The following is a 14,676-nucleotide window of genomic DNA, read 5'->3' as shown; positions in this document are numbered from 1 at the left end:
AGCCAATATCTCAACCGAAATGTACACATTTTTTGCCCCTAAATCTGTAATTAGCACACTAAAGTGCACGCTTTTAGCACAATAAAGAAATATAACACTTTTTGGACTAGCATAAGTAAAATCCGACTTAAGTGGTTAAATGTTGAATCTTTTATTAAAGATAACACTTCTTGAAGTCATAAAACGTGTCACAGTGCATGCATTTTATCTACATTAAAAAGCTGCCAAATAAATTAGAAAGAAAAATCCAGTTTACTCCTTCAGCATTTCCATGTATTTTAAAGTCAGCCCAAACCTGGACGAAACCTGTTCTGAGTTTAGTCCTCCAAGTGCCAACCATTCCACTGTTACAAATCTGTGCAAATAAGTTTATTGATTGGGTTGATGTGGAGCTTATAAATGCAATGAACTGTGAAGGATGTTCCTGCCACAACGCTCTGCATTTTATTCATGCTCAGTCTGTGTCCGTCTGATTGTCTAGTGTCTGACACTCTTCTCCTTTTCTCTGTCCACTGTGTTTCTGCCGATGCCAGCGCCCCTTCCAGGGTTGTTTTTACCCGTCTGGGACATCACATCAGTGCTGGAGAAAAACATCAACATAAACTACACTGATGATGGCATAAAAGTTAGAAGAAAAACAGAAAAAAAGCAGTACAAATAGACAAAATAAGTAAGGGTGCTACGCAGTTTTACCTTCGGAGCTGATGTGGTATGTTGTCCTTGATGAGGTTGTTGAGTTTGTAATAATCCAGGAAGGTTCGAGCCACATTCCTGCCCAGCTTCATGTCTGAGGACAGCGAGTTAAGGTTGTTTTTGTTTAGAAAACTGGGGGTTACAAAACCTCTGTGGAGTAAAACATGAAAGTGTCATGAAATCAGTATTTTATATAAAAATGGGACTTGTGACATGTAATAGGGAATGATTTATTTGTAATAAAACCACAAATAATCTCATCCTAACTAAGTGAGGTGGAAGTTTTGGTCTCTCTGAGGCCATTTTAGCAAATTTGACCAGACTGTTTGGATTTTATAGCCAAGAATTTTCCTTCCTGGTTAAAATGAGAGATGTTTTACTGAGTCAGCATCCAGCCCCAAATATCTACTGACAAACATCATGAAGCATGAAACCTCCTGAAATTTTGACATAAATCTGGACATAAATGAACTTCTACTGAAATTACAATTCAATATATTGGATATGACGATGATCTTTGAGCTAGGTTTATTTGGAAACAATAAATATTAAATGATGTGTGATTTCTTTATAGCACACTAAAACTCTGAGACAAGTTGAAAACTATATGCAAATTTAGGATATTCTATATTCTAAATGTTTAGTATAGGTATGTTTCACTTTAGTAAATCCGCAAGAACATAAACATATTAAAAAGGTTTTAAAAAAATTTCCCCTTTGTCCTCGCCAACAAACCTGGTGAGGATCAGTAAATAACTTAGGACAGCCACCCTGAGAAATGAGCATTGCAAATGTTCAGGTGACAACACACTGCTGAATTAGGTTAGGCTAAATCAACCGCATTTCACTCACGTAAGCCAAATGTATGATGCCAGAATGAATCAGACAAAGCAATTACTTATATACTGAGGCCTAATTTAAATTCAGAGGTGGGTGCACACATCATCTCCCTGCTCAGCTGTCCTTTACTACATTAGGGACCCCATCAATAACTCCACTGCTTTTATAAAACATCTAACTGTCTTTGAGGTGCTTTTGCTAAGCCTGTGATCATTAGGATAGCAAGGCGAGTAAAGATGTCAGTCAGTTTAAGATAATGGAGAAAAGGTGTAAAATAAATAAACGCCAACAGTGTTTCAAAGAAGCAAGAGTGAAAGACAATGAATACTGAAAAAAGGTAAAAGTGATTTTCATTGAGTCATAATAATGAGAAAATTAGAAGATCGCATCAATAACATCTGACAATCTTTCCCAAGACTTCTCTTCATCTCTTTTCTATCATCTTCCATCAATACAGGACTTTCAGATGTGATGTTCAGATAGATCCCAACACAAACAAACAGATTCATGAAGGGTTCTGCTGATCTTGTGCCATTGATGTTTCTCTGCCTCCATTCTTCACCAGCCTGGAGCTCGATGAAACAACACGGCTACATAATCTGTCTTTTCTCCAATCATTACCTTGTTCATACTCAGATATGTCCTGTCATCTGATGAGCTATCCATCTGTCACAGCTGAGTGATTGAAACAACGGGAATACAGAAAAAAATAAAGGTTTTTATATTTATTGTCATTCACTTTCAATGAAACCAAAAAGAGCAATGCCACATAAACTTTAGTTGCCAAAAAAAAAAAAAAGAAGAGAAAAACTATTGCCCTTAACTTGTCAACTGGTTAACTGGAGCACACTTCTGGCTTTATAGTTTGTCATACTTCAGGTGAACAACTCACAAAGCTGACATTATAATTAGACATGTGAAGGAGAAAGGAAGCCCCGTCAGAGTGAGTCAGTCACCTTTTGGCCTCTGATGTGGTGCATGTCTGTATGTTCACAAGTCAGCACCAGACATCATTCCTTACACGGCAGGATGACGGCAACACTCTCCACATGACTCCAGGCCTCAGTTTATACTCCATCTGGCTGTCTGTAAGCCCTGCATCAGGCCGAATCTGCAGGGAGTGTGTGTGTGTGTGTGTTGGAGACCATTACTGTTCCTCTGTCTCTAAAACTTCTGCCTCCTGACACTTAGGTTCTGATAAAAAAGAACAAGACAAAAATATTTGAATTCTGATGCATAATGGTTCAGCACTGCAGCAACTTTACTTTTAGTTAAAAGTTAATGTCAGACTTGTTGTATAATCTTACAATTCGATAAAACTAATTCAGTTAGCATTAATGCTGGAAGTTTAGAGACTCTCAAGGATCTGCCTCTTCTCATTGGTATTGGACATGAATAAAACTTGACAACATTGTTTTACTGAGCTTTTAGATTTTACAAACTTCTTTCTGTCTTCTCGTTATTCCTTCCACCCTTTCTGTTTTCATGTTTAAAGGGATAAAATGTATCACATTTGTTTTTATTTGTTTTGCAATTCACTTAGTTATTTCTTTCTTAATTTGGACCCTATGATAGAGTTAGATAATATTTAAGAGTTATTAGTTCACAACCTTTACTTCTAATGCAGTGTTGTGAAGTTGTGTCTATAAAAATGCTTCTAAATGACAAATTATTTAAACAGGAAGGTCAACATATCTGTCTAAGAAATAGAGCAGAAGCATGTTTATCATAAGTTTGCACTCCTTTTTCTTCTAGCAATGCACTCCAAGAGTTGTATATACATGTATTTAGCATTAATGCAGCATTATTGGCTCCCTCACAAATGTGCAAATTCTCCATGTGAACTAATGCAAACCTATACCATAACAGATGATGCCTTTTGTACATTTCGTTAATTTGAAACTTGATGAAACTGTTTCTCTTTAACCCTAAAGATGTGGTCTCCACATTTCCTTACAGAATGTCAGATTTCAGATTCATCAGACCATCTTTGCTCTAATTGATTAAGTTAGTTAGTTAGTTATTTTGTAGAGTTAAGCCACAACATATCTTTATATTACAGACCTCTTTTGTTTTTAATACGAGGCTGCCTAAAGGCATGTCTTGCACAAAACTAAAATTATTCATACATCTGATTCTAAACATATTTTACATTCTCCAGACAATTAGGATCTGAAATTAGTTGAGCAAGAAATTTATTACAGTACCCATCTCATTTGCAGTAATACTCATCATCATAAAAGTCCCCACATTTCTAGCCTCCTCATATCTTCAATGTCTTCACTGACCTCTGGAAAGTTTGTTGGTGTTTTCCTCAGTTTTCTCCCATCAGCAGAGCTTGGTGCCAGTTCTGGCTTCTTTGGCCAGGCACGCTCCGCGACAAAAATATCTCCTGGACCCCACCGTGCGCAGATGGCCTCTCAGCTTGGCTCGTCACGACTCACCGTCTATTACAGGAGGCTTTGTGATGGACGGTCGGCTTCTGAAGGAGAATTTCTTTCACTGAGTGTAAGGCCGGAGACACGGAGGATGCCCTGAATGCAGCCTGGCTCGTTGCCGAGGGAAACCGCAGGTTCTGGAGATCAGGTGGCGGGCTGCAGCAAGAAGTTGTGGCGTGTGAGCCAGGAAACAGTCGGCAAGCTGCAGCATGGATTAGAATATTGGGTGGCTTTGGGATATTCACAAAAGCCTTTTTCAGCTGCTTTAGTCCACATCTCGGCAATCTCTGTTGAATATACATAATGACTAATACTGATAATATTGTTTATGTTGTGTAATCAACTTCACTGGATCCCAAAGCGCTATCATTATCACTGTATTATCATTCTCCATTATTGGGGAGGTCGCAGAGGTGTGAATGCAGCGTGTCAGCATCTTGCCTGGCTTTCACTCAAGTGCATTCTTTGTATATATAATGGTCTTGTCTAATCAATAGCAGGTCATTGTCATGGCTCAGGGGTGCGCCAAGCTGATGAGATTATAGGGCATGTGAGACAAAAGAGATGGGGGTGGGACACGACTTGTTTACTGCAGCTGTTTGCTGTCAGCACCACATTTAGCGGCTTTAACCGCCACGTTTGCCATGCCTCGTCCTGCCAGACAGTAAGACAAGGTGACGAACAGACAACAAGGCCCCTCGTGGTAAAATTATCAAGTCACATGTTAGATGGCTGTCGCGATTGGACAGGAGTTAACAAGGAGACAAGCAAGGGGACATTCGAGTCATCAATATGGGCCACTGACAGGTCTTGTCAGTGCACTGACACGTAGAGAACTAATTATCAATGCTAATTAATGGGATAGTCAACAACGGCAATACAGAAAAGGACATTTCTGTCCCCAATAGAGTATCTACTGAAAGTCCTCACGTCTTGGTGGTCCAAGGGGACAAAAAGGAGCTGATTTAAACAGAATACACCCTTCATGCCAAGGAGACAAGCTCTTAAACTTGAATAATAAATTCAAACAGGTATACAAAAGGTTCCGGTCTCCTTGAAGCAGGTTGATATTACACATTTGTTTATTTGGGTGCCATTTTGTATTTGTAGTAAATTTGAGGACCGCTTTATATGCAGGACCCTGCATTCTAACTTTATAAATGTGTTTTTGCACATAAACTGTAGAATCTGTCTGTCAAATCATGTTTCAGACTATTTCTACTTATCAAACTGATCGAATGCTAAGCAGATCAGTCCATGATTATTGGCATTTTTTATTATCAATTTAGTTACTCATGAAACCTATGACTCAATAAAACAAACACACTGCTGAATTTAAAAAACTATATACACAAATAAGTTGTTCAGCAGCAGATTGTGCACTCAGAAATGCAATTCAAACCATCCCCCCAAACAGACCTATTCTCTCTCTCTCGCTTCCTATTTTAACCACATTGGAACATTTTGACCAAATTTTCTTATCTGGACTCATTTGTTGGTTAAAAAAAAGCATATTTTGTTTCTAAGAGCTTGAAAAGAAAATGATCTGAAACCATACAGACATACAGTACCTCATAAAGGATTTTGTAGAAGTTTAACTTTTTTTTCTTTCTCGATAATCTATCAATTATGATATTTTGTAACTGTCTTTTGGGGAAAAAAAAAACAGCATTCTGCTTTTTATTGTCCTTATTTAACTATGTTTAGTTGTTGCACATGAATATCCCAGCTGACAGTCCTACAGAGTTTAGTAGCTTCAGTCACACTTTCATTGTTTCAGTTCCCTTTGCTGCTCGAACTTAAGCTAAAAACTTAAACATCATCCCATATGGCCATTTCAGCTTTGTTCATTAACTGTATTTTGCCAGTAACCTCATCTTTTTTCAGCATTAAACTATTTTCAGCAGTGAGGACTACTTAAATTATCATAGAAAATACAGCCTTTCAAATGGTTCAGATGCTTTTTCCAAATTTCCTCAGACTTTACCATAAACGCTTACCAGCGTGTACAAAAAGTACAACGAAACGCCTGAAGTTGGCCATGTTTGCTTGTACATTTTGAGAGTACTCATGTGAAGACACCCGTTCATCTGAGCATGGCAACAATATTTGCGCAATCAACTGTGTGCATGAATGCGAGTGTCTCTGTGCATGCTTCCCTGCATAAGCGAGCACCTATCCATTTGTGCATATCTGTGTGATGTGATGTGTATGATGTGTGGTAGTGAAGCATATTTGCCTCCCAGCTATATCATTTGCATACCTGTCACAGACTGTGTGTTGGGGTGTCAGGTTCAATGATGCATACTGTTTTCCACTGGCAGCTCTGGTATTCATGGAGTCCCACTGTTACGGTGACATGCGCGTCAAGTGTTGCTGCGTTGGGCGACAGACATCACACGCATGCAGAGAATAATTAATTTGTGACGTCACTCAACCCCTGGTGGACTGTCAGCTCTTCACCCGAGTGACCAACTTTGATGGAAAATCAACAAATTTGCTGGAATAACACAAGACAGAAAAGTGAACTGTCCTTCAACTTCGAAAAATCCAAACAAGGAGGAAATTCTCAACACAATGCAGGGAAAAACTAAGAGCCTAATCTTTCAGAGACACATTCAATCCTGCATCACTTTCAAAATGTTTCAAAGATCCTTCAAAGCGACTGAGAACACAAAACAAGAACACAAACACAAGATAAGTAGGCTCTGAGAGTGAAAAATGCACATACTCTACCCACATAAACACACAGTTACATAAGCACACACAAAGAACATCAAGCTGTGTTTTGAACAAGATCCCAGATTCTCTTAACCTTGATTTATTCCACTTTCAAGCTTAAAGTTCAAAGCCTGGACAGGAGAGCCCATCAGAAAATGCTGCTGTACTATGAAAAACAGCAACAAACAGAACTAAAATATATAAAATCCAGCACTGGAAGATGCAATGGCTGCCCGATGAGTCTGAAACTGGGGTTACAGGAACTAACTTACTTACTTAATTTAGTATTTATACATAATATGTATAATTCTCACACATGTTGGAGCAGAAGCAAGAACGCAGAGAACCATATATGTTGTTAGTAAATGATTAGAGGACAATGAAAAGTCAGATGCTCGATAGAAACTGTCCCTGCTGTTTGAGAGAAAAGGGATTCTCAGCATGACTAGATGATATAATGAGCTGTTATATTGCAGCTGATGGGATGAGAGGAAAAGGCACAGTAGAGGAGAGAAGAGGGCAGCAGAGTAGATATAAAGAAATCAAACACACGCACACACGCACGGTGTAGAGGATGCTTTCTGTAGCACCTTCAAACTGCGACAAAAGTTTTGGCAGTAGGAAAGGTTAAGATCTCATTATCAGTGGATGAAAGTCGCCGCAGCGAAGAAGGTGCACCAGGAAAGATGAAAAGGTGAAGCGGCACATTTGGAGGGTGGACGGAGAGAGGGGCCAAGGATTTTATTTATTTGTCATGTATTAGTTAGAAAGAAGGCAAACACATGCATGAATCTGATGAGAAATGAGGAAAGTGGGGGCAGGCAGAGGGTGGAGGGTGACGCTAAAGGTCTCTGTTGATGATTTACATGCTCCATCAAGCAGACTGCTGGGGCGTAAAAAGTGACATGATCTGTTCCTTCAACCTGCCTGACCCCAATCTCCACTCTGTACCAGGTCCCTGTGCTGCCTGACCACCCCGTGGAGCTCCTCCTCCTCCTCTGACCCCTCCCTTTTCACAGCTCAACATCACACACACCTCTGGAAAATCAAAAGAAGTGCTTTTTAAGCTTCTACTCTCCTGCAGCCGAGGCTGTGTGTTTGTAATGGTCATGTCAGCGTTACATCGTAGTTTTCCTATTTCATTTGCTCTCTGCGAGTGAGTGAGTACAAGTCATCACTGTGGTGACAGGAGGAACATGTTTCTGTAATAATGTTATGATACTACCTCAAAGAGTGGGTGTTCTGACCCTTGCAGTTCTACTTATGCTTGCTATCATACATCTGTTCTACTACATGTTTTCATGACATAAAATGAAAACAAGGAGTAGAATTGATTTATTCTGTTTGCATATACTTGAACGTACCTTTTGTTCATGTTTCCACACAAAGCTTTCAAAGTGATAACAGTATGTAGAAAAGACGTTTGCATCACAATGCACATAAATTAGTCTGACAGTTCAGCCTGTCTCTCCTACTCCAGCCTATCTACCACAAAAAACAACAACAACAAAAAAATGATTCGAACTTCCAGAGATCCATCGGTTGAACTGACCAATTTATTGACCCTACCTTACCCGAACCCTGCTTTTCATATGTGCGCCTCATTTATGGTGGAGAGGACTTCCAGCAGTTGGCACTAGAGGGCACTAAGGCTACATTATTATAAACCCACAGTCACCTGCAGTGAATGTGCAAGAGAGCACATACTTTTCACATGTAGGGTTCTTGTCGCTTTCTAAATCCTCATCTTCTTCTCCATCACTCCACTGGTAAGATCAGGCTGCCATCAGCAGGCTTTCAGGAGGTCCTCAGCAGTGAGAAGGTCAGTCGAAGGAAAACATCCCTCTTTTCTGCCTTCAATGAGGCACCTGCGACCTTCGGCCTCAGCTCCGAGGCCCCGTGTGCGCTCCTGTTTATTCATGTGTGCATGTTTTTACTTAACAGAAATCTCGTTTTATTGTTTAATGCAATGACAGCATCAGTTGCTCACACACGCAGAGGTACACGGGGAAAAAACTAGCCCTCGTCTTTCTTTTGTTTTCTAAATTAAATCAATAGATGCAGACATCCCACCCCGTTCTGTCACGGCACATCTGTCGCAACAAGAAGCAACAAAAGAGCAGCTTGTTTTTCCAGCAAGTACAGACGACCTGACAAACGTGGTCATGCATGCATATACTCTCACAACTAGGCACCCAAACATTAAAATAATGATTCCAGTAATTTCAGTGTGAGACGGTTGCTGCGGGAAGAGAGTGTTTGTGTATTTGGGTGCCAGTAAGGGCAGAAATAAGAAGACTATTAATGCTGCTCTCCACGTTATCAGCTAGTTTTTTTACCCCCCTTAATCACACACACACACACACACAGATCACACATGACGAAGGATACAAGACTCCTCAGAGTACGGCACAGGGGCGGTGCTGCCAGCTGTCATGTAGCTGTAGAAGGACACCTCGAGGGTGTAGCAGTAGGAAGTGTCGTCAAGGAGACCACCGAGAAAACGTCGACCGGTACCAGCTTTCACCACATCACGGTTAAAAGAAGTGTTGGACTAGTCAAATACATAAAAAAAGAGATAGAATAAAATAGTTAATGAATAGAGACATTCTTCGTATCAAGTACTTGTGTTAGCAAACATAGTTCTAATGCGCCAGTAAGCACAACAAACAAAAACAAAAGTAATCAAACTTATATAATATATTAGACAAACACATAAGTTTTTTTTGGTCAATATTACAGTCACAAAAGTCTTCTTGTGTTGGAAAAACAAGAGTTCCTAACATTAATTAACTCCATCTCCTCCAATTAATCGACAAATGGAGCAAAACAAGCACCAACACACAAGAAGATGTGTCTTTAAATAAATCTAATAACATATTGCATTAATTATGACAAATCAAATGATTATTTTTCCAGTATTCTTGAGTTTAATGTTTGGTTTAACCCTGTGTATGGATGAACAAAAGTCCACACATCTCCTCAGACTTTACAGAGCTTTACAGTTTTGACACATTTGTCCAACTTTAATGCTTTGGTTCAGTTTTGCTGCTTTCATCTGCATTGTTTTATAACAAAAAATGCTCTAAAAACCAACTTAATGCCACCTGTCAATCATCAAGCACAAATTTAGCGGCTAGTTCTCAAACATACGGGAACATTTAGCAGGTAATGAGCCGTACGTACGTATCGAGGGATTCAAGGAAGACCAGCGATGTTGCTTCAAGTCAGCTGCAAGTTTTAATAACAAGTGTGCCAACATCAAAATGGAGTATAGATAGATAAAGTCATGTTAGTGGGGTTTCCTAATTGGCCTATAAAAAAAATGTATAAATCCAGAATCAAATTAGTAGATAAACTCTAAGGTGAGAAATCAGAGGATTACTGAACTATCACGCTGATATGCTTTGTTTATTCCATTACAGTAAAGACCAGAAGTGCACAGGTTCATCTATAAACCTCAGATTTATGTCCAACTTAAATTTGTCTTTTCTCCCACAGACTAAAAATACAAATAGAAGCAACTGGAGTTCCTGAAAACTAAAGTTAATGAAAAAATACCTTAAAACATCTCTGGCTGAGGCTCCAAAACATTTACTTCTCACATAAATTACTACGTCACTAATAATTTTTCCCCCTAAAATGTCATTATTGTGTAATTAATTAATTTCTTCTAATAAATGTTATGATATAAATTACACTTTTTATTTTAATGGACTTTAGATTTTAAAAAGAGAGGGAATTTCTTAGTCAAGATCCAAATGCTAGCTTTCAACTCCCCTTTTCTTTTCATAAAATAAATTTTGAAAATTGGATAAAAACAACATATCATAAAATAAAATAAACTTCTTGTTTAGGAATAGTAGTTTTAAAGTGGTGGGAGATGTTACAGTGTCTGGTTTTGTTACACCTCTCCTATAATGTATATTTACTCTAAATGTTTGCAGTATATTGAAGAGTTTGAACTCAGTCAGTATTACTCAAGTTTTATATCTATAACTAGAAATCATCCACTGTGGTGCTATGATAAAATACAAGAGTTTTCCGGATCACTTTTAATTTGATGTCCAACACACAACCGTGCAGTCTGATGATGGCGTCACTGAAGGCTGTAATGTCATCACGCTGACAAATCTATCCACAAACAAGTCCTGAAAATTAAATTTGTAGTAGTTCTACCTTCAGTAGAGCTGGTTCTTTTAAATCACGGTTCACAATGAGAACACACAAACTCATAAGGTGAAACACACCGTGCAGAATTAAAGAAACTTGCAGAAACTAATCTTTGGATTAACTTTTGGAGTCAACGCCATTCTAGTTGGCTGCCACAGCCGACGGACCTTAAAAAACACAAAAATGTCATTTTTACAAATAATGAACTAAAATTTGGAGTAGTAGTAGCTGTCTTTGATTCCCAGCACATATTCTGAGTTAGCAAAATTTCTCATGAACCACTGAAAACATTTCAATGAGACCTTCAGGGAATAATCACTGAATGTACATCTACAACTGATTACTTTCTGGAGTTAATTTAATGGCTGCCACAGCTAATCAACAATAGCAAACACAGAAATGGTCAATACAGATAATGATAATCAATACAAATATGATGTAGTAGCAGCTAAGAGTCATTCACAAAATATACTCTGAGAGTGACATCTCATATCACATGACATGTTATTTTCAAGGTTTGACAGAAATGACTATAACTGTCATTTCTCATCACAAAATTATCTTAGTCTAAAACTCTGACATGAAAGGCAGAGGGTGATATGCATCCCTTTAAGGAATGCTAGGCCTTTAATTGTATCAATGAGTCTATACACAATGTTTAGACAAAATAAACATGTGATCAAGAGCATGCATGCATGTATATTGTTTTGATGCTAAGCAAAAGAAACCTAGCTGCTCCGGTCAGAACTAACTGACATGTCTCATTAGTAAAAAATGCATTTGTGTTCTGGGATGTCTTGCGGACTTACAGAGGGGAGTTCATTTCATCAGATTTACACTATGTCATTATGAAGTATGCCTGTAAATGGGTAAAGTGGGGAGGGGGGAAAAAAATCTATTTTAGCTTTGAGTGTGTCAGCTATACCACACAATTTGATGGTGTCTTGGGAAGAGTGTGGAAAAACTTCCCGTTTCGCTGTAAATTCACTCTGCAGCAGTGAGAGTAGACTTGCTGAAATGCAGACTCGGCGTCCACCGGCGGGAGTTCGCCATGATTGTGTTGTGCTGCTGCTGCTCTGGGCTTTGGGTAATGCTGAATGGGCAGAGGGACAAAAGCGCAGGAAGGGAGATGACCCCTGGGCCAGCTGTCACACGAGTCATATAGTAACAGAAAGAGAGTTTCTCCTGAAATGGAGTTTTACTCAACCTTCGTCACTCACCCCACCATATAGACACTGACAATAAATGATATTTGTATTTGTGTGGGTAAATATCTGCATGTCAGACTTGTATTAGGCTGGCTTTATCAATGAGGGAGAAAAGGTGGTGCTCTGTTATGTGAATAAGTGGCTGTTGTGAAAAGTCACTGTCAATGAGTGAACAAAGGTCAACAGAGGCAGAACAGCTGACTGGATAATGCAGCAACATAAAAAAAAGTTCTGTAAGTGTGGCTTCTTGCCTAAATAACGGAGTTTCATCCATTTTAAAGGTTTTACAGCAGAACACCTGCACTGTTTAAGTTATCCTGGCAGACGCTGCAGTCCCAGACCGAGCCCTGACCTTCTTCTTTTCGGCTCATACTTGACATTAAGAGACTTTCTAAATCATTTCAAGTTCTTGACATTCATTTATCTTTTACTCATCAGTGTAAACACTACAAAGATAAAGTGACAAAGGTGTTGGAGTGTTTCGTTAATTAATTAATAACAAAAGAGTGAATCATGAGGATTCAAACCCTTTGTATGACATCCGCAATTAAGTTTTGGAGCATCCCACTGCTATCAGTGATCCTTGAGACGCTTCTACAAAGTGATTAGAGTCCACCTGTGCCTAATGGAATTAATTGTAATCAGGAGATGCATTTCTGTCCACAAAAGGGCTCAAATTAGATTTTTTTTCCCTGCAAGAAACAAGGATGAGGTCAAGAGAAATGTTTATATAAGTGTAAAACAAAAACTGCGTTAAGGCACAAATCTGGGAGATCTAGGAAAATTTCTTAAGCATCAAAAGTTTGGTTAAAGCAAACTGATTGATTTGAAACATTTAAATAAGACAATTGCAGCTAAATGTTGTGAGGCTCAGTTGTTAAATCGGTTTCCAGCATTTCTGTGATTTTTATCAGCAGGACAAAAATTCTACAACACTAAAACCTTTTCAATGCTAAAGACATTAACGCTTAATGAGCCAGCTGTAACATGTAGGTGAAATTATCTGTGGCACTGTTGCAACCAAACTTAGAGGCTGGGGTCGTTACTCAGATGAGCCAAACTTTAGCCACTGAATGAGATACCACCATCAGCCATTTATTAAGTGAGGATCAATGAAGAACAACTATCTTGGAAGCACTCTGTTGTTGTTTTATCAAACCACACACCTTGTAACAGAGTGTGTAGATAAAACCAGGAACTGAACATCACCTTAATATTAACAGTCCTAGAGTCAAACAGGAAGTAGTATTTATCATTTTGTATGGATATTTTTGTAAAATGAGGACACAAAAACCTAAAAAAAACGGGGAATTGTGAGTTAAAACTTCTTCTGAGGGCTCAAAGGATCCATACTTTATTGCAACTACCTAACAAGTGTACTGTTATCAAAACACAAAAGTGACTTCAGGAAAAGTCTGGAGTTTAGACATTCTTGCCAAGAAAAGTGGAAGCAAAGAGAGGTGTACATCTGAGGCTTTCAAAAAGACTTATTGTATTGGTCTTTAATGTATAATAAATAAATAAAAACAACCAAAACACTTTTTACTCAGTTATTGAGGGGTGTTTTGTAGACCATTAAAAAACTAATGAACTGAATCCATTTTAACATGTACTGAAAACATTTGCTTCTGAAAGTTAGCATATAAAACAAACACTCTCATAATGATGTGTCTATATTCTAAATGTAATCTAAAAATGAACATGTAGGTTCTCGTGCAGGATTTCTTTACATATTTCTGTATCTTTAGGGACATTTATCATTGCTTCTGTGACACAAATATGTTACCTACCTGAACACTGAAGGCAACATGATACATTTTTGTTAGAGTTTAAAGAACAGAATGCCTATTTTTATATTTTGAATAATTTATATGATCTTCTCTCCTCACCAGTCTTAAGTCCTGTGGTCAAAGTTAAAATCTTTGCTTTAAAGGGCTCCTCTCTCCTGCACATGTCCCCTTAAGTAACAGAATATAGTGTGTGTGCAAGCACGTACATTTACATTTGTGCTTGCTGGATGCATAACATATTGCTAATTAACTTGTGCATGTAGTCTGTGTGTGTTTTCTACTCATATAAACCCAATGAAGCATATGTTTTCTTAAAAGTAGGACCTAAATTAAAAGCATGCAGCTACACTTCACAGGTACCCAGTCCAACCTATGTTCTTCAGTGTCTGCTTCTAGGAGCAGCAGTTGGTAATTCAGTGCTTCATTAAACACCACGTCACCAGGATCTGCTGAGATACAACTATTTCTTGTTCTCTCTCTCTCTCTCTCTCTCTGTGTGTGCGTGTGTGTTTGTTACTTTGACTTACAAAGGAGAAGTCTGGTGCATTTTGGCACAGCAGTCTGGGAAAGACGGCTTGTCTCTGGACGCGCTCCTCGTCTTCAAACACGTTGCCGTACATGAAACCATTCAGCATGGTGGAGTGTGCGTGAACGTCAATGTAGAACTCCAAACTAACCCTCTAAAGGAGAGAAAACAAAAAGGACAAAAGATGAAGACCAACAGGTTAGCTGGGATGGTTTCCAACAGATAATCTCTGGAAGGGAGGGTGGACCTGTTTTGGCTCTGGGGAGACTGTGCTGTGCAAAGGCTTT

The 14,676-nt window shown here is 38.7% G+C and overlaps 1 protein-coding gene across 2 annotated transcripts in view; it reads right to left on the bottom strand.

Moving 5' to 3' along the window:
* Nucleotides 1-57: 57 nt before the first annotated feature.
* Nucleotides 58-14,676, bottom strand: part of agbl4 (ATP/GTP binding protein-like 4) — a 251,446-nt gene continuing 236,827 nt past the window's right edge. The window contains exons 10-13 of one of the 2 annotated variants that reach the window (XM_017407166.3): nt 14,391-14,543; nt 9,084-9,246; nt 694-787; nt 58-580 (exon numbers count right to left, since the gene is read on the bottom strand). In XM_017407166.3, the coding sequence (XP_017262655.2) occupies nt 478-580; nt 694-787; nt 9,084-9,246; nt 14,391-14,543 (513 nt within the window). In that variant the 3' untranslated portion in view covers nt 58-477. Of the gene's footprint in view, nt 581-693; nt 788-9,083; nt 9,247-11,674; nt 11,959-14,390; nt 14,544-14,676 lie in introns of those variants that run through there. The other variant, XR_001808379.3, reaches the window with a different exon arrangement.

The sequence above is a fragment of the Kryptolebias marmoratus genome, linkage group LG24 (assembly GCF_001649575.2).
Source record: "Kryptolebias marmoratus isolate JLee-2015 linkage group LG24, ASM164957v2, whole genome shotgun sequence".
Lineage (NCBI taxonomy): Eukaryota > Metazoa > Chordata > Actinopteri > Cyprinodontiformes > Rivulidae > Kryptolebias > Kryptolebias marmoratus.
The sequence above is the reverse complement of the archived record's forward strand: the minus strand, read 5'-3'. Positions and strand labels throughout refer to the sequence as shown.